Here is a 23,587-nt window from a genome sequence, read left to right as displayed (position 1 = left end):
TGTACCCCCCTGCCCACTATGGGAGGTAAGTAAAGTGAGAGGATAGTGAGAAAGGGAGGAGGAGGAGGAGACGGATGAGGAAGAGGAGAAGGAGGAGGTGCATGAGGAGGAGGAGGAGGAAGTGGCAGAGGTGACGGAAGGATGAGGAGAACTAGGTACATTCTGTGAATAACTAATTAAACATTGTGGTTCCTTTTTGCGCATAAGTAATACATATAATTATACGTTTGCAGTGCAGAGACGTTTAGTGATATTATTATACATACGTGATCTGGAGTTGAATTTAGCTTGAGAAGTTATACGGCGTCAGTGACAATTTAAGGTTAATCAAAATCTAAGATATGTGCCTAGAAGTTTACGAAAGAGAAAAAACGAACAAACAAACAAAAAACAACCCCGCCCCAAACAAACTACCCATTTACCTCTCCCCCTCCCCAGACAAATTTTTAAAAAAACATTTTAAAAAACCAACAACAACAACAACAACAACAACAACCAAAAAAAAAAACAGAAAATTTCTTTTGAAAAGATATGCAAAAACTAAAGTACCCCTCCCCATAAAAATTACCCCTCTTTACAAAAAACAAACAAACAACAAAACATTATCTATCTTTATTACATATTTTGAAAATACGATTTAAGTTTTATCCTTTTTCTTATCATACCCGAGTGATAAAATGCAGCGACGGCAGCAGTAACAACAACAACAACAACAACAACAACAACAACAACAAAAACAACAACAACAATAACAACGACAAGAACAACAACAGCAACAGCAACATTAATAACAATTAGGACAACTTGTATAATGATAAATAATAATATATGTGACTCATCGTTTCAATCCGGTAAGTACAATAAACAAATGAACGTGGAAAACAAATAAAATAAAATTGTGCAGTTACACTGCATTTCATTTTATTTGTTTTCCACGTTCTAACTGCATTTTATTTTATTTGATTTCCACGTTCATTTAAGTAATTGTTTATTGTCGTACTGACGAAGGTTTGTACCCAAAACGTCCATTGTCTGTTGTGTTCCTATCCGAAGCCTTTCCATTATCACTCTCTCTTTAGTATAATTGACAATGTGATTTTCAATACCTACTTAATCTTTTTCAACATTCAGAGAAAATCGCTATTCTTTTTTTTTTCCTTCTTTGGGGCCGTTTATTAGTAAACTAGAGAGAAAAACCCCAATTCTCTTCATTTCCTTATAGAAAAGTACAATGATTGTGTTGGAAGTCGAGCTTTTCTCTGGTAATTCTTACTAAATTATCCAACATTTTGAATAATAAAGCCACAATAAAAGTTTTCGTTAAAATCTCAAAAGTAATAATAAATACTTACTGCATTTGGATCGTGTACTCACTGAGTGTGTTGTGTGTTAAAAACAACACTCTAGATGAGCACGGTTTGATTTAATAAGTCAAAATACGATTTTATCGACTTTACCACATGGCATGACAAAGTGAGTTGTTTTCATTCTTCAATACAACACAATGACAGAAAATTGCGTATGGAACTCATTGGAACAGGACCAGGACAAAACCAAGTAATCTCATTCCAAGACAAAGACTCAGAAAGCAAGTTGGAAAACAGATATAGGGGGATAGAAGACACAGTAAGTACCTCCCCGCCCACTATGGAAGGTCAGGAAACGCACCCAGTTGCCGGAAGTACACAGCAGAGAAATGTACGTTGTCACAGTCATTATAGTATAATATATTGATCACATTGAATAAAAATACCATATATATTATATATTATATATTATGTGTGTTTGAATAACATTAGAACTCAATCTTTGCGTAGCGCGTCATCATCATATCACTGTCATTATATCATATTCAATCTCAAATTGTTTTATCACATTATAAAAACACAATGATAAAATAAATGTTTGAATTGCTTAATACAAAATATCAGTGGGCATAACAAATTATATAACAATATACAGTCAGTGCATGTTTTAAAAGGCTTAAAATTGTATTTCATAACTTTATTTATTATCACATATTTCTGAAACTGCTTTAACAATTCATTAAAAAAAAATGCGCAAACCTCCCCATACTCAGATACACAGACCCTTCAAAAACAAAAAAAAAACAAACAAATAAAAAAAAAACAACAAAAAACAATCGAATTTTATAAGAAAACATCGAGTTAAGCGACACAATACTGGTATAGATATATAGATAGATTATCATGGTAAGGGGAAGCAATCATGAAATTACTTCGACTAAAGTAACTGTGTCAACCCAACAGAAAACCAGTTGTCGTGAGACCACTGATGTCATGTCTTTGAAATATTTTTATGGCGGTCTCATCTCATAATGAAGAAACTAAACGACAGTCAAATTATTAAAAACAAAGCAAAAATAAATAACACAAAGACCCAAAAAAAAAATAATACCCCAACAAAAACAAAACAGAGCAACTGAACTGAACCAAAAAAAATAAAATTGTTTTATTAAAATTATTGTAGACAGATGATTTACAAGAAGGATTATCGTCTCTTAGATCAAGACTTGTCCAATTGTTTACCCGATTACTATTTAACCTGTCCGACCGTTTCATCAAGACAGCTGTAACAGCGATGCGAATTGACATTTGTTCATTGATAAATAAAAATGGGTAAAAAAAAAAAAGAAGGAAAATTAAGTCTCTAAAAACAAAAAAAACAAAACATAAATAAACAACAACAAAAACAAAGCTATATTAACGAAACAAATCCACCCCCCCCCAAAAAAAAAACCCTACACAAACAAAAAAAAAAAGACAAAAGAATAACAAAACAAAAAAAATAAATGAAAAGGAAGAAATCAGTTATGTCACTAACCATTCCATGACCATCGGCTGTTATCTAGGAACAGATGATCATGCCTCCACTGATCTCTGTCATCAGACCCCCCCCCCCCTCCCCTCGCCCTCCCCCCCCCCCCTTTGCCCCTTACCTCCCCTAAATGACTCCTCATTTTCCATCCGCCCAAATGAGTCATTAACTTGTTGAACATACACTTCGCGCGCGCGCACAACACACACACACACACACACACACACACACAATATATATATATATATATATATATATATATATATATATAATATATATATATTTATATATATATATATATATATATATATATATATATATATATATATATATATAGAGAGAGAGAGAGAGAGAGAGAGAGAGAGAGAGAGATAACCATTCTTTCATTTCAGAACGCAATACATGTGACAATTCAATAAATTGCTTCCTTCCCCCTTATAATGGGGAGCGCTCTTTTGTGTATCATGTATTATTACGGGAAATAGTAAATTGTTCGACATAGGAAAACCCAATAATGCCATCCACTTTTATTAATTAAAAAAAAACCCCAACAAACCCAACATTAAACTGAGCGTAAATTAGAAAAAAAAAACAAAAACAAAAAAACAAAAAAAAAACCAAAAAAAAACCCATCATATCACATACGCATTTTGTAGTCTTCTGTTTATCTATTAGCTTGAGTCATGCTATCCTCCCATCCAACCTCCCTCCCGTTGTTCCCCAAAACACAAAATATCACGCTACTCCCCCCCCCCCCCTCCCCCTCCACCCGTCTTCATGACTATAGCCACATGGGCTACTTGGTCCTAAAAATATCGAAAGTTAGCGATAAGATATCGCTCTAATATATATATAAACTTGAGTTTTTATATAGCGCAATATCCACTTAACGTGCTCAAATCGTATTGCGCGATACATGTTATTATCCTTCTTCCTATACAGGTGCCCTCATTCTTGTTTCTCATCGTTTATCTTAAAAATAAATAAATGCCCCAGTAGGTCCTCCGGGAGAGGACGAGACTCACACGCCAACAGACATAGTTCAGATCCATTCACAGCCGATTTTTTTATCGCTCAGTCCATCAACCAAGCAGTGGGTGGATATTTGGGTCTTAGTCAGGTACGGCGGTAAGCACTTTAGAATATATTTTTGATAGACCAGCGTCTTATACAAAAGGTAGAAATTCACCATTGTAAAAATCAGTTTCGTACAATAGAAACCGGGGCTATATTAGGCAAAATGGGCCCAGTGACTCCAAGGGAATGAATGGCCTTCTATCGTATGGGTCTGAAGTACACATATTTGGTGATTTTGGGCATCTGTTTCACGGGGTCGTTGAATTCCTTATCACTGCAGGAGGCCAACTCATCGGCCACGAATGGCTTTCTATCGTAACCTTATTTATTTTTTTTTTTTTTAGGGGGTGGGTGGGGGCCTGAAGTACACATATCTAGTGGGCATGGACACGGTCGTGGGCATCTGTTTCATTGGGTCGTTGACTTCCTTATCACTGCAGGAGGCATTCTCATCGGCCACGAATGGCTTTCTATCGTATATCTTGTTTTTTGGGTCTGAAGTACACATATCTGGTCAGCATCGACACGATCGTGGGCATCTGTTTCATGGGGTCGCTGAATTCCTTATCACTGCAGGAGGCAAACTCGTAGGCCACGATCCTGTTGACGTGCGTCAGCATGTGCATCAGCTCCATCTTGGTCCCGTAGTTCTCCATAACGATGCACAGAGCTTGGATGAACCAACTTCCGTCTTGATTGTTTCTCCACGAATAGTACCCTAAAGTTGGAGAAAACAAGAAAGAAAGAAATATAAAAAAAAAGAAAAAATTTAGGTTTAAAAAAACAAAAACAAAACAAACTAAGGCATTTATATAGCGCAATATCTACTGTGAAATGGAATAAAAGGTCACTTCCCAAGACAGTCCTTTACTGGACAGCAGCAGATGGGAAGAGAAAGAAGAGGAGACCCAAAGAAACCTGGCGAAGGACCATGGAAAAAAGAAATAAAGGAAGCAGGCCTGTCCTGGAATACAGACACCGCAAAAGCAGCCGGCCGCAAAACATTTTAAAAAAAAAATGGTGATGTCTGGTGGATGCCTTATATTCCTAAAGGCCCGAAGAGGATTAAGAAAGTAAGTATATCTACTAAGATAAAGATCTGACCAAGTGTGTATGAAAGGTGCCAAACAAAGCTGTGTCTGCCACCTTTCGTACACACTTGTTCAGATCACTGGTACCTGCTCCTTAATTTATTTATTTGATATATCTCTACTAAGCGTACTCGAAGCGCTTTTACAAGGTTCAAGAAATATAAGGGGTAGGTATGTCCTAAAAGATCTATGAGTCTTTTCGCATCTCTGTCTATGGATTAAGGCGTGGGCTACTATGTGTTCTTGAGCTATGGCACTCGTCTTCGGACCAGTCGGCTCCTTGTTCGAGTCCCGCTCTGGGCGGCGCAAAATTGAGTCAATGGAAAAGGATCTTCACTCATATTTTCTTACTATGTTCATGTGTAAAATTGGTATCTGGTCGGTAACCAAATTGTCTCTGTCAATAATAAAAAAAAATGTTATAGAGCCTTTCAATTTTCGGCTCCCCATTTTTGGAACTCCCTCCCATCACATATGAGATGCTCGGATTCGTTGACAACTTTCAAATCTCGCTTAAAGTTTTATCGTTTTACGTCATAAGTTGCTATTCTATTATCATGTCTTGTTGTTGTTAAGTTGAATCGGTATCCCTGTTCCATCAACACTTGTCCTACCATCATATGTTTTGTTTTATATCATTGTAAAGTGCTTAGTTTAGAGCCTGTGATAAGGAACACCCTTTTAAAGGATAAGGCTAGGTCAAAAACTCTGGCTGACAACAAAACAAACAAAAATAACGAAAAGTATTCAACAAACACATACTATTGTGTAACATGAATCTTTACAAATTGTGTGTATATGTATGTGTGTGTTTGTGTGTGTGTGCGTGTGTGTGTGATAGAGCGAGAGAAAGAGAGAGAGAGAGAGAGAGAGAGAGAGAGAGAGAGAGAGAGAGGGAGGGAGGGAAAGAGAGAAAGATAGACAGATAGAGATAGATAGATAAATAGATAGATAGATATAGATAGATAGATAGATAGAGAGAGAGAAAGAAAGAAAGAGAGAGAGAGAGAGAGAGGAGAGAGAGAGAGAGAGAGAGATTGAGAGAGAGAGAGAGAGAGAATATTATGATAAAAACTGACCACCTCTCTGGCTGGCAAGAAACAAGGAAAAAAAAAAATAACTTGACGTCAGCAACATTGTATCCATAGAGACCATCTATATATATTATACTGAATATCCACTCCCTTACTGCCGTACTCTGGAAAAACCCATATTTAAAAATTTGACCAGAAAACTCGTCCTTCTAATATCAATCAATTTAAATGGCCCTCATCTTAGCAAAAACTTTCAAACTTGGGACTTCGCGAAGTTCCAGGTTTGAAAGTTTTTACTAAGACGAGGGTCATTTAAATTGATCGATATTTGAAGGACAAGTTTTCTGGCCAAATTTCTAAAAATGGTTTTTTCCAGAGTACGGCAGATTAGTCATTCATGGCATTGTTGAAAGAAAATAAATCTGGTTAAGTGACAACGGAGAGTCTTCCGTGGACAAGCTGATTTCCCCCATTTATATTGATTATCTCCCTTTAGAGGGGTTTTAAAAGAGTTATTCCCCTTTGCCTGTTTTACGTCTCCCTTCCAGTGTTGATAATCAACTAATACTAACACCATTTTAGTCAGAAATAAAGCACACACTTAACAATAACACCCTTTACAACCAGTTTCAAGTCATCCCGGGTTAGAATATATAATTTATAATAGCAATAATGTATATAATTTACTTATATATAGCACCTATTATTCCACTAGCAAGTGCTCTATGGCGCTAAACGAACGCTCAGACTATATAAACTCTAATATACACGAACACACGTACACACATACACCCGTACACTCAAACCCACAAACGGAAACTTCTCTGCATACACATACGCAAACTCATTACATACACATAAACACATAACCATACCATCTATCCTAAATAAAACAAAACAGCAAACCAAGAAAACAAAAAAAAAAAAAACCCAAAAAAAAACTTTAAAAAACTCAAAAAAATCCCCGAAAAAAATACACAAAAAAAAAACAAAAAAAAACAAAAACAAAAACAAACAAGCAAAAAAAAAAAGAAAACAAAAACACACAACCCCCCCCCCCCCCGCCCCCCAAAAAAAAACCAAACCCAAACTAAAAACAACAAATATCAGAAAGACACAAAACAAAAAAAAAACAAAAACAAAAACAACAAAAACAAACAAATAAAACAAACAAAACACAAAACAAAACAAAAAATAAACCCAAAACAAACAAACAAAACAACAACAAAAAAATACCCAACAAAACAAAACAAAAAAAAAAAAAACAATTATTTCTTACCAGAGAAAAGTGGAGTTGAAATGAAATATTGTATCGATTTTAAATGGGACATTAAACTGGCCATTCGGTTGGATTCTGAATTGAATCCTACCATTAAAGGGACTTAATCGTAGGTATTAAAGAATGACGCAGGTTGAAAGGGAGATAACATAACCTTAAATCCTTAATCTTTGGTTAATGTCACGCCACATTTTGTCTTCTCATCATTTCATATGTCTTTTTCACTCCCCCGCCTCTCTCTCTCTCTCTCTCTCTCTCTCTCTCTCTCTCTCTGTGTCTCTGTCTCTCTCTCTGTGTCTCTGTCTCTCTCTCTCTCTCTCTCTCTCTCTCTGTGTGTGTGTGTCTGTCTGTCTCTCTCTCTCTCTCTGTGTGTCTCTGTCTCTCTCTCTCTCTCTCTCTCTCTCTCTCTCTCTCTCTCTATCTCTATCTTTCCTTCCAGCTCCCGATACTACCAATTCCCGTATCAATCCAACAAATATATACACAGAAAATACAAACACACACACACACACACGCGCACACCCCCCCCCCCCACACACACAAAACACACATACACACACACACACACACACACACAAAGAGAAGTGTGCATATGTGTGTGTATTGTGTGTGTGTGTTAGTGTGTGAGCGATAGATAGTCATTATGGTATAATTTCTTGGGATTAAGTCCCTATTAAGGTCATGCTCATCCTCTTATCAACGTCATTCATTAGCCTATAATATTATATTATCTGTATGCCACACGACTCAACATTGCACACGTTCCAATCAATTTACCAGTTAACTCTTTCCTTACCAGCCATTTTTAGAATTTCCCTCGAAAGTTCACAACCATCCAACACATAAATGTGACCCAATGTCTCAAAATGGTATTATGTAGGAACGAACCATATGCTTACAAGCCGAATTAAATGTTAAACTGGTCAAAAATATAAATTGTTGGCATTAGCACCCTAAAATATGGTGTCCATTCTCCTCAATAAAACATACAAACTCAACACAAGTCTGATTTCTCTGGCTATGAATTCAATTTTCAACATCTTAGCCATCCCGACTTAATACCGTTTTGAGGCGAAGGGTCACAAATAGACTTTTCCTAATGAAACAAAAAAGTAACAAGTACATTCTATCCCGAGTGTTGTTCAGCAAAATGATGTCTATAGCTGAAATCTAAGCATTTCTTTACATTTTGTGATGTACAAAAGAAGTTAGAATTAGAAAACTGTTGGCTGCATCGTAACGAATGTGAGGATTTTCCAATGGGTGGGAAGGAGGGGGTTAACATGACGTACTCTTGGAAAACACGTACACCAACAAATTGTCAAGAAGACTCGTCCTTCAAATATCGATCGATTAAAATAACTCTCATCTGAGCAAAAACTCTCAAACCTGGGACTTCGCGACGTCTTTAATAAGGTCCGTGGTTTGAGAGTTTAACGGCGGGTCATTTAAATCGATCGATGTTTGAAGGACGAGTTTTCTGGCCAAATGTTTAAATACGTGTTTTTCCAGAGTAAAGACAGTTAACTGTCCTCAATTAATGGTAATTAAAGCAGAATTAAACTTGAGCTTATATATAAGAATTATTTAATTATTATTATTTAATTCTGCTTTAATTAATAGAACAATATCCATTAAACGTGCTCCGTGCTCAAATGGCCTTTACACAGGGTCCCTGACCAAAAGCAATTTTTTCTCAGACAGAGACAACACTGTTAACAGCCAAGTACCTTTGAATTGAAATTGAATTTCTCTGCCAACTGAGTTATTGGGACTCCCCCCCCCCCCCCAACAACTGGGTATGGTAAATTCGTGAAAATTCATTGTATGACATGTTTATACAAATCCGTTTTACTTTATGAACTCATGTCTTGTGGTATGACACTCGCTTTCGGATCGGAAGCTCCTGCGTTTGAGCCTCATTCGGCGCATAGTTCGAGTCCTTGGAAAAGACTCTTTACTCACATTCTCTCATCGTACTCAGGTGTAAAACGAGTTCCTGACCGTTTCCAGCGTTGTCTCTGTCCGAAAAAATTGTAATATCGCCTCACAGGCATCATATCAAGTCCTACATGTTAAGTGTTGCTGTTGGCCAGGGACCCCTTGTAAAGCGCTTTGAGCAGATTAAGCTCATTTTTTAAATGAACTCAATAGGAAAAATAAAATTTCCCGTCCATAAATTTCGGATAACTGTTAGTATACTTTACCTGGCACTGTAGAAATGGAGAATAGACAATCTGCTTCCACAGGAACTGTCCTATTGTTGGCAACTGTTGTGGGGAAGCCGGCGCTGGAGGGTGGTGTCGGGGAGGAGATTCGGGAATGACACGGGGAGACGCTGGGAGAAACCCCAGGCGACCGCTTGTGGTTAGAGATTGTGCTGCTGTTGCTGTTGGCAGCTGTGGTGTTTGAGGCGGAGGATGAGGAGGCGGGGTGGGAGGAGGAGGAGGGGGAGGGAGAGGTGGATTGGGAGGAGTGTGATTTGTTGTGGTGATGATGGTGGTGGTGCTGGTGGTGGTGGTGGTGGTGGTGGGAGTGGTGGTGGGAATGGTGATGGGGCTGGGGCTGAGGTTCCAGTTCTTGGCAAGCCTGAGGAATGTAAAAATAAATAAAAAAGTCTTTCTAACTCCCACCTTACCAACTACATTACAAATTACAAATACTGATCTCTATGAAAGAATCAGGGTCCAACGCCTGAGTACAATAATAAAGGTACAGCGTCCTGGAAGAAATAGAAGCTCGGGCAGGCCCACAAGAACCTCTTCTAGTGACTGTGAAGCGCAGAAAACTGTCTTGGTTTGGACACCATACTCGACACGATAGCCTGAGCAAGACAGTCCTACAGGGCACAGTCGAAGGCCAGTTCAGAAGAGGGCTCCAAAGGAAGATGTGGCTGGACAATATAAAAGAATGGACAGAGATGTCGGTTCTGGAACTGCTATATAGGGATAGAAACAGGCAGGCATGGAGGAAGACTGTAACTTCTGCTTCATGCAAATTCCCCCGACGACCATCCGGTCATGGGATTGAGTGAGTGGGAGTGAGTGATGGAGGCTATTTGGTCACATCTTACGTCGATAAGATAACATCCAGCCCAAACTGCAATTATAGAATATTTCCTTCATGGCAACAAATATGTAGGCAGACCACCAGCATCAATAGTAATTACCCTGAACCAGGATCTCTCTACATATCAGAAAGTTCTAGATTCAGATGAGACTGAATTAATACCCGAAGAACTAAGCAAGAAAAACTGCAAAAGTCACAACACGCTCTTAAAAACTCAAAACTCTGGTCCAGGACCGTGACTAATGGAAACAATTAACAACATGGATGGAGAGAGCAGCTATATTTGTCGAGGTTTTTAAATATCTATGAACGAAATCACACAATTCTCAGCAAGCGTCTTTCAGACTGCGAGGCTTACTACTTACCCTCTATATGGACATACGCTAAGAAAGCCACCGAACAACATCACCCGGCAGGCCCCTTACTACATGGAATCCGCAAGGAAAGAGATGATGGGTAAAGCCCAGAAGGAGGAGGTCAACAACAGAAGAGCCGAAGAAGGCTGGAATGAGCTGGTGTGAAATGGAGAAGGCGGCCCAGAGCTGAGTGAGAAGGAGGAAGACAGTTGACGGTATATGCTCCATGGAGAGCCCAAGGGCTTAAGATAAGAGATAAGAAGGTTACCAACTACAGGAAAATTGTCACATGTATTACGATACAAGGGACCGAGGTTCCAGTTCTTGGCAAGCCTGAGGAATACGTAAAAGAGCAAAAACGTCTTTAAAGTCTCTCCTTACCAACTCTATATGGACACACTATAAGACAGCCACCGAACAAGATCAGCCGGCAGGCCCCTTACTACATGGAATCCGCGAGTAAAGAGATGACGGGTAAAGCCTAGAAGCACACGAAGGAGGTCAACAACAGAGGAACCAAAGAGGGCTGGAATGAGCTGGTGTGAAATGGAGAAGGCGGCCCAGAGCCAATGCCCTCAATACACCATGCTATGCCCAGAGCTGAATGAGATGGAGGAAGACAGTTGACGGTATATGGTCCATGGGGAGACAAAGGGCTTAAGATAAGAGATAAGAGAGAGAGAGAGAGAGAGAGAGAGAGAGAGAGAGAGAGAGAGTGAGAGAGAGAGAGAGAGTTAAGAGACACAAATGCATGAAACAAACATTATCAATTGCTTTCTACACTTTGGATAGGATAACGGTCTATCGTGAAATAAATGTCCGTTATATGTTATAGATCTCATCATTGTTAGATGGACTGACTAGCTGAAAAAAATCCAAAAGACAACAAAGAAAGAAAACTGTAAAAGAAACAAAACAATGATAAACAAAATAAAACACATTTTTAAACAATAAAAAAAAAAGATAAATAAATAAATCTCAGCTCTCTCTGGGCTTGAAACCCGTCGCCTTGCTTTTGAGTCAAATGCCGACCTTGATGCTATGCGTGTTGATAAAATACTCACAACATCCACCAGCCGGATATAACGCACCGACACACACAACTGTAGGTGTTACCTTGTATGTTTATATAGTCTGATTGATATTATTCAGTGAGAAGAAATCACCAAAAGCGGCTGTCTAAAAAAACAAACAAACCAATACCAAAGAGCTGAGTGACGTCAATTTCGGGCCTTTTATTGAACCCCGGGGAACCCGATGCAGTCACGACCAGATTCCGTAATGATATTATAACGCTGTCCCGTGAGTGTCATCGTCAGAACCAATTGAAAACAACGTTTAACATAAAAATATTATTAAATTACACACAATGTAACTATTTGTCCCGTGTGGTTTGTCTCGCCCATGTCAGTGTTGATTAAACGGATGTGGTTGTCCTTATATATATATATATATATATATATATATATATATATATATATATATATATACACACATATATATATATATATACACACACACATATATATATATACATACATATATATATATATATATATATATATATATATATATAATTATTAATACATACATATTAGTATATTATTATATTATATATATCTTATATATATTATATAAAAAATATATATATATCTATAGTTAAATTAGATTGCCCTAGTGGCATGAAACAGTACTGTAGAAGTAAATAATAATTCTAAATTTTATATATTATATTATATTCCTTGAGCACGTTTAATGGATACTGCTTGATATAAACAGAGCTGCATACTTAACTTCTATAGGTTACCACCTCAAAATCCACTTTCGGTAAAAAAAAAAAAAAAAGGCTTTTCATCCATTGCTCCACGCCTATGGAACGCACTCAGTCCTCGGACAAAGTCCTGTGAAAATTTATCATCTTTCAAGAAATGTCTGAAGACTGAGTTGTTCCGTGAGCATTATTTTTTAAAATGAAATAGATGTTGCTTAGATTTTGTTTCTGTATTCTCATGCTTATTATGTAGATAGTGTCGTGATTTAATTTTTTTTCTTTTTTTTAAAAAACATTTTTATGTAAAGCGTGGCAGAGCACTATTAACGTGGATGTTTAGGCGCTATATAAATTCATTATTATTATTATTATTATTATTATTATTATTTATATATTATTATATATTATTATTATTATTATTATTATTATTATTATTATTATTATTATTATTATTATTATTATTATTATTACTTGAAATCTCAAAAAAATCTTGGTTTCCAAGTAAAACAATGAAAAGGACACAATAAATAGAATTAGTAATCAATTATCTGCCATCAGAATGACCTCAAATGCTCCAAAGTCCTAAATACAATTTCTAAGCAACCAGACTTTCCTGTTCAACAAGATTTATTGGATCAAAAACGTCTATACAGTTCTGTCACTGGAGCCAATACGATTCAAAAGTTGATGTCACGTCCGCCCAGCAACCAACAGCTTGGTTCTAAACAAAGAAAATCGGTACTCTTTATTCTTCATGCTGGCTAGAACTTTTTCACATGTCAAGTAATCAGAATGTATAAAAGTCAAAACATGATCAGATTTATAATGTTTTTCTCATCTGGATACACTTTTATGCTCGTCGGAGAAGTATTTATAAGGGCGTCCGCCATTGTTTCGATAGTTTAGAACCAGTTTCTATGCGTCATTACGAGAAAAGTGACGTCACGACTGCTGAACCCTATTCGTAGAATTACGAACTTTTCGTAGCACTAGGTAGGTCTGTATAAATGCTCGTTTTTTGTTGTTGTTTTTAAAAATAATATGATCTTTTGCAAACCCAATAATATTATGAGGTCTGAGGTGTTTGTTTGGCTTTGGAGTTGATAAAATTGGTGATTGTTCAGATTAAAGGGGAGATAATTAAAGTGTATTGGTTTGATATTATGACGTTTGATGGGCACTTACATCGCAAAGCAACGCCGCTCAATACAAGCTAACTGTCAAGACGTCTGACAGCACGTCAAGGGGAGGCGATAATGACTTGACAATTGAAGACGTCAGAATGACGAAAGAATTGGAATGAATGGCGATGGAGAATTCATTAATGAATATGGTGGGGTGAATAGTTTGAATGGGATTTAGGAAAGAGGACGGGGTGGGGATGGGGGTGGGGGAAAAGGGGGGGGGGAGTGGGAGAGGAGATGGGATATTATGGGTGTGGAGATGGGGATGGGTAGTAGATATGGGTTAGGCAGATAACAGAGTAGGCACAATTATTTGATATTGATGAAGTAGAGATCAATGATTTGTGAAAGGAGATGAGGTTTCAGAATTCTGGTAGTAGTAGTAGTAGTAGTAGTAGTAGTAGTAGTAGTAGTAGTAGTAGTAGTAGTAGTAGTAGTAGTATAGTAGTAGTAGTAGTAGTAGTAGTAGTAGTAGTAGTATAGTAGTATAGTAGTAGTAGTAGTAGTAGTAGTAGTAGTAGTAGTAGTAGTAGTAGTAGTAGTAGTAGTAGTAGTAGTAGTAGTAGTAATAGTAATAGTTGTAATAGTAGCAGTAGTAGTAGTAATAGTAATAGTTGTAATAGTAGTAGTAGTAGTAGTAGTAGTAGTATAATAGTAGTAGTAGTAATAGTAATAGTTGTAATAGTAGTAGTAGTAATAGTAATAGTTGTAATAGTAGTAGTAGTAATAGTAATAGTTGTTAATAGTAGTAGTAGTAGTAGTAGTAGTAGTATAGTAGTAGTAGTAGTAATAGTAATAGTTGTAATAGTAAGTAGTAGTAATAGTAATATGTAAATAGTAATAGTTGTAATAGTAGTAGTAGTAGTATATAGTAATAGTAATAGTAGTAGTAGTAATAGTAATAGTTGTAATAGTAGTAGTAGTAATAGTAATAGTTGTAATAGTAGTAGTTAGTATAGTAGTAGTAGAAGTAGTAGTAGTAATAGTAATAGTTGTAATAGTAGTAGTAGTAATAGTAATAGTTGTAATAGTAGTAGTAGTAATAGTAATAGTTGTAATAGTAGTAGTAGTAGTAGTAGTAGTAGTAGAAGTAGTAGTAGTAATAGTAATAGTTGTAATAGTAGTAGTAGTAATAGTAATAGTTGTAATAGTAGTAGTAGTAATAGTAATAGTTGTAATAGTAGCAGTAGCAGTAGTACATTCCTGTCCGGAGGTGAGTGTCATACCTCTAGACCACATTGATGCACAAATTCTTGAAAATAGATTTCAAAACCTAAAACAATAATTTTTTTTCTAAAAACGCGAAAGAAATTAAATTAATGTCAAGACGTCTGACAGCACGTCAAGGGGAGGCGATAAAGATGTGACATTTGAAGACGTCAGAATGACGAAAGAATTGGAATGAATGGCGAAGGAGAATTCATTAATGCGGTGGGGTGTATAGTTTGAATGAGATTTAGGAAAGAGGAGGGGGTAGGGGTGGGGGTGGGGGCGGGGGAAGGGGTGTGGGGGGGGGGGGAGTTGGGAGAGGAGATGGGATATTATTATGGTGTGGAAATGGGGATGGGTAGTAGATATGGGTTAGGCAGATAACAGAGAAGGGACAATTAGTTGATATTGATGAAGTAGAGAGTTCAATGATTTACGAAAGGAGAGGAGGTTTCAGAATTCTGGTAGTAGTGGTAGTAGTAGTAGTAGTAGTAGTAGTAGTAGTAGTAGTAGTAGTAGTAGTAGTAGTAGTAGTAGTTAGTAGTATAGTAGTAGTAGTAGTAGTAGTAGTAGTAGTAGTAGTAGTAGTAGTAGATAGTAGTATAGTAGTAGTAGTAGTAGTAGTAGTAGTAGTAGTAGTAGTAGTAGTAGTAGTAGTAGTAATAGTAATAGTTGTAATAGTAGCAGTAGTAGTAGTAATAGTAATAGTTGTAATAGTAGTAGTAGTAGTAGTAGTAGTAATAGTAATAGTTGTAATAGTAGTAGTAGTAATAGTAATAGTTGTAATAGTAGTAGTAGTAATAGTAATAGTTGTAATAGTAGCAGTAGCAGTAGTACATTCCTGTCCGGAGGTGAGTGTCATACCTCTAGACCACATTGATGCACAAATTCTTGAAAATAGATTTCAAAACCTAAAACAATAATTTTTTTTCTAAAAACGCGAAAGAAATTAAAAAAAAAAACAAAAACAAAAAAAAAGAAAAAAAAAAGAGAGAGAGTGAGTGAGAGAGAGAGAGAGAGAGAGAGAGAGAGAGCGAGAGAGAAAGGGGGAGGGGAGTGATAGAGAGGGAGAGTGATAGAGAGAGTGAAGGAGATAAAGAAAGTAAGATAAAAAAAGAATGATACAGACAATGAAAAGAGAAAAAAAATAAAGCGGTCAGAAAAAAATGGCTAAAACTAAAAAAAAAACCCAAAACACTGTGGAGACTGACTGACAAATTTAATTAATGTATTCTGTTTGTAAATTGATTTGATTTGACGTATTAGATGAAGGAAGCGACAGGAATACATTATGCCTGTCACTGACGAAATAGCCACCCCCCCCCACCCCATTTTAGCTGGAACCGTCGAATTTTCTTTTAGAAGTTCCTGGGTGGAACTGTTTTACTTCAAATCTGACCAGACCTGCCAACCCTTCATCAGACCTGCCTCGTACTACGAAAAGTTCGTAGAATTACGAAATTTTGGCTTCAATTTCAGAACTTCGTGAACATCTCTAAGTCATTCAAACATATCATTGAAAATCAAATATTAATACCAGAGTGCACAAATTAAAGGGTTTTGAAGTTTTCTAATAAATGTAAGGGTAAATTGTTGATCTGTAAAGTTAACGATGACGACTGCAATTTTTATCTCCTAAAAACTCCTAATTTTTTTTTTAGATTTTCAAGTAGGCAGGTCTGCCTTCAAATTCCAAAGTGGAATCAGAACGTCAGAAAATAGGAATTTGTATCTATGCATAAAAGTTACACAGAGCATTTAAAGGTTTTTAGAACCTATTAGCTCTTAAACGATACGATACGATCCGACACGATGCGATTCGATACGATGCGATACGATACGATACGATACGATGCGATACGAAACGATACGATACGATGCGATACGATGCGATACGATACGATACGACACGATACGATACGATACGATACGATACGATACGATGCGATACGAAACGATACGATACGACGCGATACGATACGATGCGATACGATACGATACGATGCGATACGATACGATGCGATACACGATGCGATAAGATACGATACGATACGATACGATACGATCCGACACGATGCGATTCGATGCGATGCGATACGATCCGACACGATGCGATTCGATACGATGCGATACGATACGGTACGATGCCATACGTACGATACGATACGATACGATATACATTAAATTTCCAGTATCTCGTTCATCTTAATATAATACCGTTTTGCGAAGATGGGTCACATACGCCTGGCCAAAATTTTTATTTTACAACAATAACACCCCCCCCCCTCCTCCCCAAAAAAAAAGCGTTTTGGCATTGTGTGTTGAAGCAAATATTGACAGTGAGTTTGATTTGTTGACAAACTGACGTGAGGCATCTCAATCAGACAGTGTCAGGGACGAGACACGAGACACTAATAAGATTAGGGCTGGGCTTTCTATAAAACACTGGATCAGAGAGAGAGAGAGAGAGAGAGAGAGAGAGAGAGAGAGAGAGAGAGAGAGAGAGAGAGAGAGAGAGGTGGCACCATAATCTTGATCTTGTTGTATGTGGGACCTGTATCTACTGATCTGATTATAAAAGGAACGAAACTGACGTCACTCAGCTATTTGTTATTGTTTTTAAGACAGCCATTTTGGTGATTAGTTCTCACTAAATTATATAGATAGTATGCGCTTGGCTAGGAAGCTCATAACATTGCCATCCGGAAGTATAACGGACCAACACACAAAGTTGTGTGTATCCATGAATGTTTAAAGTCGGGTTAATACAGTTCAGTGAGCATTACTCATAAACGCGGATGCCAAAAATCAATATCAAAGACCTGAGTGACGTCATCTTCGAACTATCTATATGTCAATCAGACTATAAACGTTCAAGATTAGACAGAATTTTTGTGTGTGGGTACGTTATATCCGGCTGGTGGATGTGTGATTATATAACCTAAACGCATAGCATGCATTGACAGTGAGTTTGATTTGTTGACAAACTGACGTGAGGCATCTCAATCAGACAGTGTCAGTGTATGTGGGACGTGCACTGATGTGAGTATAGAAAGAACGAAATCTACTTCACTCAGTTCTTTGTCATTGGTTTTAGACAACCATTTTGGTGATTCGTTCTCACAAAATTAAATCAATCAGACTATGAACGTTCAAAGTTACACAGAGTATTGTGTGTTGGTACGTTATATCCTGTTGAATGATGTTGCGAATATTTAACATAAACACATAACACCATTAAAACACAGGGTGACAGCACGCAGAGGTAGGATTGGGAAAGAAAGGGGGTTGGGGGGGGGGGGGTGTTGGGGGTTGGGGGTGGCACCAGGAAGGCGATCAGCGGTATCTTGTAAGTGGGACGCATACTGACATGAGTGTCATATAAGTTGTAAGGGCTCTTATGTTTCCTGAGAGCGTGTCGTCAATGCGTGCAGAAGGGATGGAAGTGACGTCACTCAGGCTTTTTTTGTTATTGGTTTCAGACCGTTTGTTGGGTGATTAGTGAATCAGACTTAAAGCGTTTAAGGTTATACATAGTTTTGTGTGACGGAACATTTGGGGGGGGGGGGGGGGGGGGGGGGGGGGGGGGGGGGGAGAAGTTGTGAGTATTTTTTACATAAACGCATAAAAAACATACACAGTAATTGATCTAAAAAAAACAAAAACAGAAAAAAACCCAAAAAAACCCCAACCAAAACAAAACAAAAACCAACAAAATAAAACAAAACAACTACTTAACATTATCAATCAGAGGATAATAATCGTTATCAAGGAGATTTTGTGAAACTAATAAAAAGAAAAAGTTTATTATTTGGTTAGGTTTTGAGAAAACGAAGTTAAAGAGAGGAAAGAGTACAGTGGACATTTTAAAACAAAGGTTGGGCTTTTATATAAGGCGCTTTACAAAGGGTCCCTGGCGAACAGCAACAGGTAACATAAAGAACGAGGCATGACGCCTTTTAGGCGATAATGCAATTTTTCCCGAAAGAGAGAACGCCGTTAACGACCAGGTACTCATTTTATACCTGAGTATAGTGGGGTAATGTGAGTAAAGAGTCTTTTCCAAGAACTCAACTATTCGTCGAGCGCGGCTTGAACCCTTCCGAATGAATGAGCATTGAATGATAAGAAGACAAAGTGGAGAAAGAGATGATGATGATGATGATGATGATGATGATGATGATGATTGTGACGATGACGATGATAATGAAGATGATGACGATGACGATAACAAGTAAGATGACATGGCATAACTCACCTGAATGAAAAACAGCTTTGGCTTGCCGATGAGAGATTGGCACTTGTCACCCCTGAAAGGCAGAATAAGCTCGTCCAACGACACGGGCCCGTCCTTAGCGTGAACGATCCCTTGACCCCCATGAGACAAAATGGCACAGCCGAAACAGTCATGGTCACTGTGGTCGAACGAGGCAGCTGCAATAAATAGATTCATTTGGAGGAAGGTGAATGCCCGAATTAATGTCTGTCCAGATTGGCTATTTACTCTGTCATTCATTGCCAAAACGCATCATTTTAAATTTTGGCAAGAAACACCACCCTCCCCTCTCCCCTTCTGTAAAAAGAAAAATCAGAAAAATCGATGCGTTAAGAGGACCCCCCCCCCCCCCCCCCCCCAAGACAAAAATAACGAGCTTTTATATAGTGCAATATCCGCCAAAAGTGATCAAAGCGCTTTACAAAGGGTCCCGACAGTAATACTAAACATTTGGGACGAGACATGACGCCTGTTAGGCGATATTACATTTTTTTCCGACATAGACAACGCTGTTAATGGCCAGGTACTGATTTTACACCTGAATAAGGTGAGAGAATGTGAGTAAAGTGCCTTTTCCAAGGACTCAACTATGCGCTGAACGAGGCTCGAACCAAGGACTTTCTGATTCGAAAGCGAGTGTCATACCACTTGACCACATAGCCGCAGCTTGTCAAATAGTATTAAACTGGAGACTATAAGATTTCGAGGAAGTCCCAGGCTTAAGAGTTTTGATATGTCGGGTGGCGTTTTAAAAAAGAAGTATATGGATCAACGTGTACATACATATATGCAGGTCTGACATCCGAATCTACGTATGAGCCTAGTTTAACATTGTTGTAATGGACAATATTTTGCGTCATTTTTTGTTGTTGAGATTTCCATTATAACAAGGAGCCAATAAGGAATTGGATTATCAGACCTGAAAATAAGTGCACGTCGGTATGTTTAATAAATTATATTACGAAGTAAAAAATTTCTGACCAAAATGAAAAAAATAGTGTTTTGTTGGAGTTTGGCCATATTGTGGATGATTGACTGAGTGTGTGTGATAGGGAAAATGACATTTTCCACGAGGCATTGTGGGTCAGAATGAGATGACGTCAATTGCAACAAGGCTGTGGTACTTGGCAGTAATTGACGATGCTGTACACGTCTGAATGTGACAGAAGCAAATTAGAGGATTCGATAAGAACGTATATCCTCTTCTTTTGCATTTTCTTTCTCTCCTCTCCACCCTCCACCCTCACCCCTCACCCCCCTTTTCTGCCTTCATCTTCTCTTTCAACTTCGCAACGTCCTCCTCCTCCTCCTTCATCTCATTGTACTTTTCATCATCATCATCATCATCATCATCATCATCATCATCATCATCATCATCTTCTTCTTCTTCTTCTTCTTCTTCTTCTTCTTCTTCTTCTTCTTCTTCTTCTTCTTCTTCTTCTTCCTCCTCCTCCTCGCTCCCCCGTCGCTCTTCCGCCTCGCTCCTCAATATCACCCTACTCCTCCTCGTAATCCTCCTCCTCTTCTTCTTCTTCTTCTTCTTCATCATCTTCTTCTTCTCCTCTCCCTCTTCTCATTATCCATTGTTTTTATATCCTCATAATCCTCCTCCTCCTAATCCTCCTTCCCCCCCTCCCCATTCTTCCCCTTTCAATTACACGCATGCCGTTTTTTATTTAAATTCTTTGTAACTGGTCAAGGAAAAACGAAGCTAAATAAGCCACAGGTGGATGTGTTGTGTATAATTTATGTAATACAACAATGAGGCAGAACTTAAGATCAAGAATACTTTAGAATAGCGAAAAATGTGTACGTTTCGGGTATCCCCCTTTAGCAACAGACAGGACGATGAAAAGAAAACAAACAGACAAACCAAACCCCCCCCCCCCAAAAAAAAAAAATTAAAAAACCGGTCACAGACGTTTTGTCCTAACCATAGGGATATGCTGCCGTACTGGAAAGCCCCATGTTTTAAAATTTGGCCAGAAAACTCGTCCTTCAAATATCGATCGATTTACATGACCCTCATCTTAGCAAAAAAAAACAAAACAAAGAAAACTGACAAACCTGGGACTTCGCAACAATGTTGATTCACGGTGTGCAATAATATATTCTTCAACGCTTGCTTTAACTAAATTCCGAGTCCTAGTCCCAACGCGATACTGGATTTCGATACTGAATTCCAGTATCGCGATGCCCAGTTCTCAATGCGAGCATTGCCAAGGTCAAGCTGAGATTAGACATTGGATGGGACTTCCAAATACGTGATTGTAAGGGTTGCGAGAATGCGATTTTTATTTATCCAACCAATGTAAAGACCAATCCTACCGGAAGTGGACTTTGACGTAACAATGACGTCAAGAATGACAGATGTTTTTGAATAAGTTTGACTCGTTTTGAATTTGTACAATTTCATCCCAGTGAATGATTCCGTAAAATAGCCGTTTTGTGGCCTTTTATGATTGAAACACACGCCTTCTGACTCGTAGATCTATGGTTCGAGCCCCGCTCTGGGTGACACCAAGTTGAATCCTTGGAAAATGCTCTTTAATCATTTCCTTTCACCGCACTTAGGTGCTAAATGAGTACCTGAACGGTTACAGCGCCGTCCCATCAAAGAAAAAAATATGTAATAGACCCATTAGAACAATATTAAAATGGGCCCATAATTGCCTCCGGATATCAGACCTGAAAATATGGTCACGTCGCTTCTAACAAATATCTTAACTGCGTTGCCACAAAATTTGGTAATGTTCTATTTGTGACACAAGCAAGCTCGTAGTGTTATTGGGCACGATAAAAATAGCTCGTTTGATAAATACAGAGAAATGAAGAATTTTATATTATCACTCTTCTTTAGAAATGATAAAGAGAAGTTGCTAGGTTCCTTTATAGGCCCATAAATGCACACTTGTATATTATTGCAGTGATTGGGTAGCTGGGTCTGTTAGACTTAGAAGAAAGTACTTTGCGATAGACTAGCGTCCTGCCCAAAAGGTAGCAAGCATTTGCTATTGTCCGTTTCACACTCTAGAAATCGGGTTAAACTCCTGCTCCATGGGCCTCATGGCTCTGTTGGACTACATTACAATTTTAACTATTTTTCCTTCTGGCTGAGGAAGGGTTTTGAGCCCGATACGTTCCGTGTTAAGCATTTTGTTCTGTTTTGAAGATATTCTTCTATTTTTTGTATTGACATAACCAAGTAAGTGAGTGCAATGTAAATTCATTTTTACAAAATTGAATTATCCCATAACCTAAAATTATATATTTTTAAAAGGGTTTAAAATAAGTCGTATCTGACTGGCATCGCAACAAAAATATCAAAGCTTTCTTCCGTATGGGTTGATCAATAACCATTAATGGGGAAATGATGTTTGACCTTTTAGGAACTAGTAATACGCTTACAAAATACATCAGATATATCCGACTTAGATCATAATCAATATTTTATTCCCTATCTTGAAACATAGAATTTTTTATTTCATTTTTTCTTCAATATTCTTCGTAGTGTAGTAGGCGTTATTTATAGCTTTTAATGTGTTTCAAAAAATGACTGTGGGGTGTGTAGTGGGTAGTGTGGTCTTGTGGTATGACTGACGGTAGGCGTTTAAAATGGCTCTTAGTTTTAAAAAAGTAGTTCTTAAGAGTCATAAGGCTGATGGAGCCCTGCTTCTTTAACGTGAAACGGACAATAGCAATTGCTTGCTATCCTTTGGACGGGACGCGAGCCTATCGCAAAGTTCTTTCTGCTGAATCTAACATACTCAACTATCCATTCACTGCTGGGTGGACAGGGGAGGTCAGAAAAAATATCGACTGCACCCTTGACGAACTCAGTCCCTTTGCGTGTGAAGCGAATGCTCTACCAACTGAGCTATCGGGATCCCCTCTTTTTAGTATAGTAGGTGTTATTTATAGATTTTAATGTGTTTCAAAAATGACTGTGGTAGTGTGTAGTGGGTAGTGTAGTCTTGTGGTATGACTTCCTAGGGTTGGTAACAAAAAATAGTTGTTGAGTGTCATAAGGCTGATGAAACTGGAATTTCTCCTGTTTCTATCTTTTAAAAAAAATCCCTTTATCCATCTCCATGGGGATATTTGTCTTTATGGTCTATTCCAAGAGAAGAATGGAATACCCAGGCGTCAGCCGCAGTGCAACGCGCAAAGTGAGCTTGGTTGAGGTGACTTGCTCAAAGCCACACAGGGCGACTGGTGACCGTACTCGGTACTTTCGGGTACGAAGCAAAAACCAACCGCTGCCACCTATAGCGTGAAACGGACAATAGAGATTGCTTGATACCCTGTGAATAAATAGGACGTTAGTCCATCGTAAAGTACTTTCCGCCCGGTCTAACAGACCTATCTAGTTGGGTAGGAAGGGGGGAAATAATGTTTGACTT

At 38.0% G+C, this 23,587-nt stretch overlaps 1 protein-coding gene across 1 annotated transcript in view; it reads right to left on the bottom strand.

The window, feature by feature from the left end:
- Positions 1-4,239: 4,239 nt before the first annotated feature.
- Positions 4,240-23,587, bottom strand: part of LOC144974071 (caspase-6-like) — a 166,884-nt gene continuing 147,536 nt past the window's right edge. The window contains exons 5-7 of the mRNA XM_078916960.1: positions 19,167-19,342; positions 9,527-9,908; positions 4,240-4,633 (exon numbers count right to left, since the gene is read on the bottom strand). Of these exons, the coding sequence (XP_078773086.1) occupies positions 4,386-4,633; positions 9,527-9,908; positions 19,167-19,342 (806 nt within the window). The 3' untranslated portion in view covers positions 4,240-4,385. The remainder of the gene's footprint in view (positions 4,634-9,526; positions 9,909-19,166; positions 19,343-23,587) is intronic.

This window comes from Berghia stephanieae, chromosome 5 (genome assembly GCF_034508935.2).
Source record: "Berghia stephanieae isolate SIO BIC M18660-M18661 chromosome 5, UCSD_Bste_1.3, whole genome shotgun sequence".
Classification (NCBI taxonomy): Eukaryota; Metazoa; Mollusca; class Gastropoda; order Nudibranchia; family Aeolidiidae; genus Berghia; species Berghia stephanieae.
The sequence above is the reverse complement of the archived record's forward strand: the minus strand, read 5'-3'. Positions and strand labels throughout refer to the sequence as shown.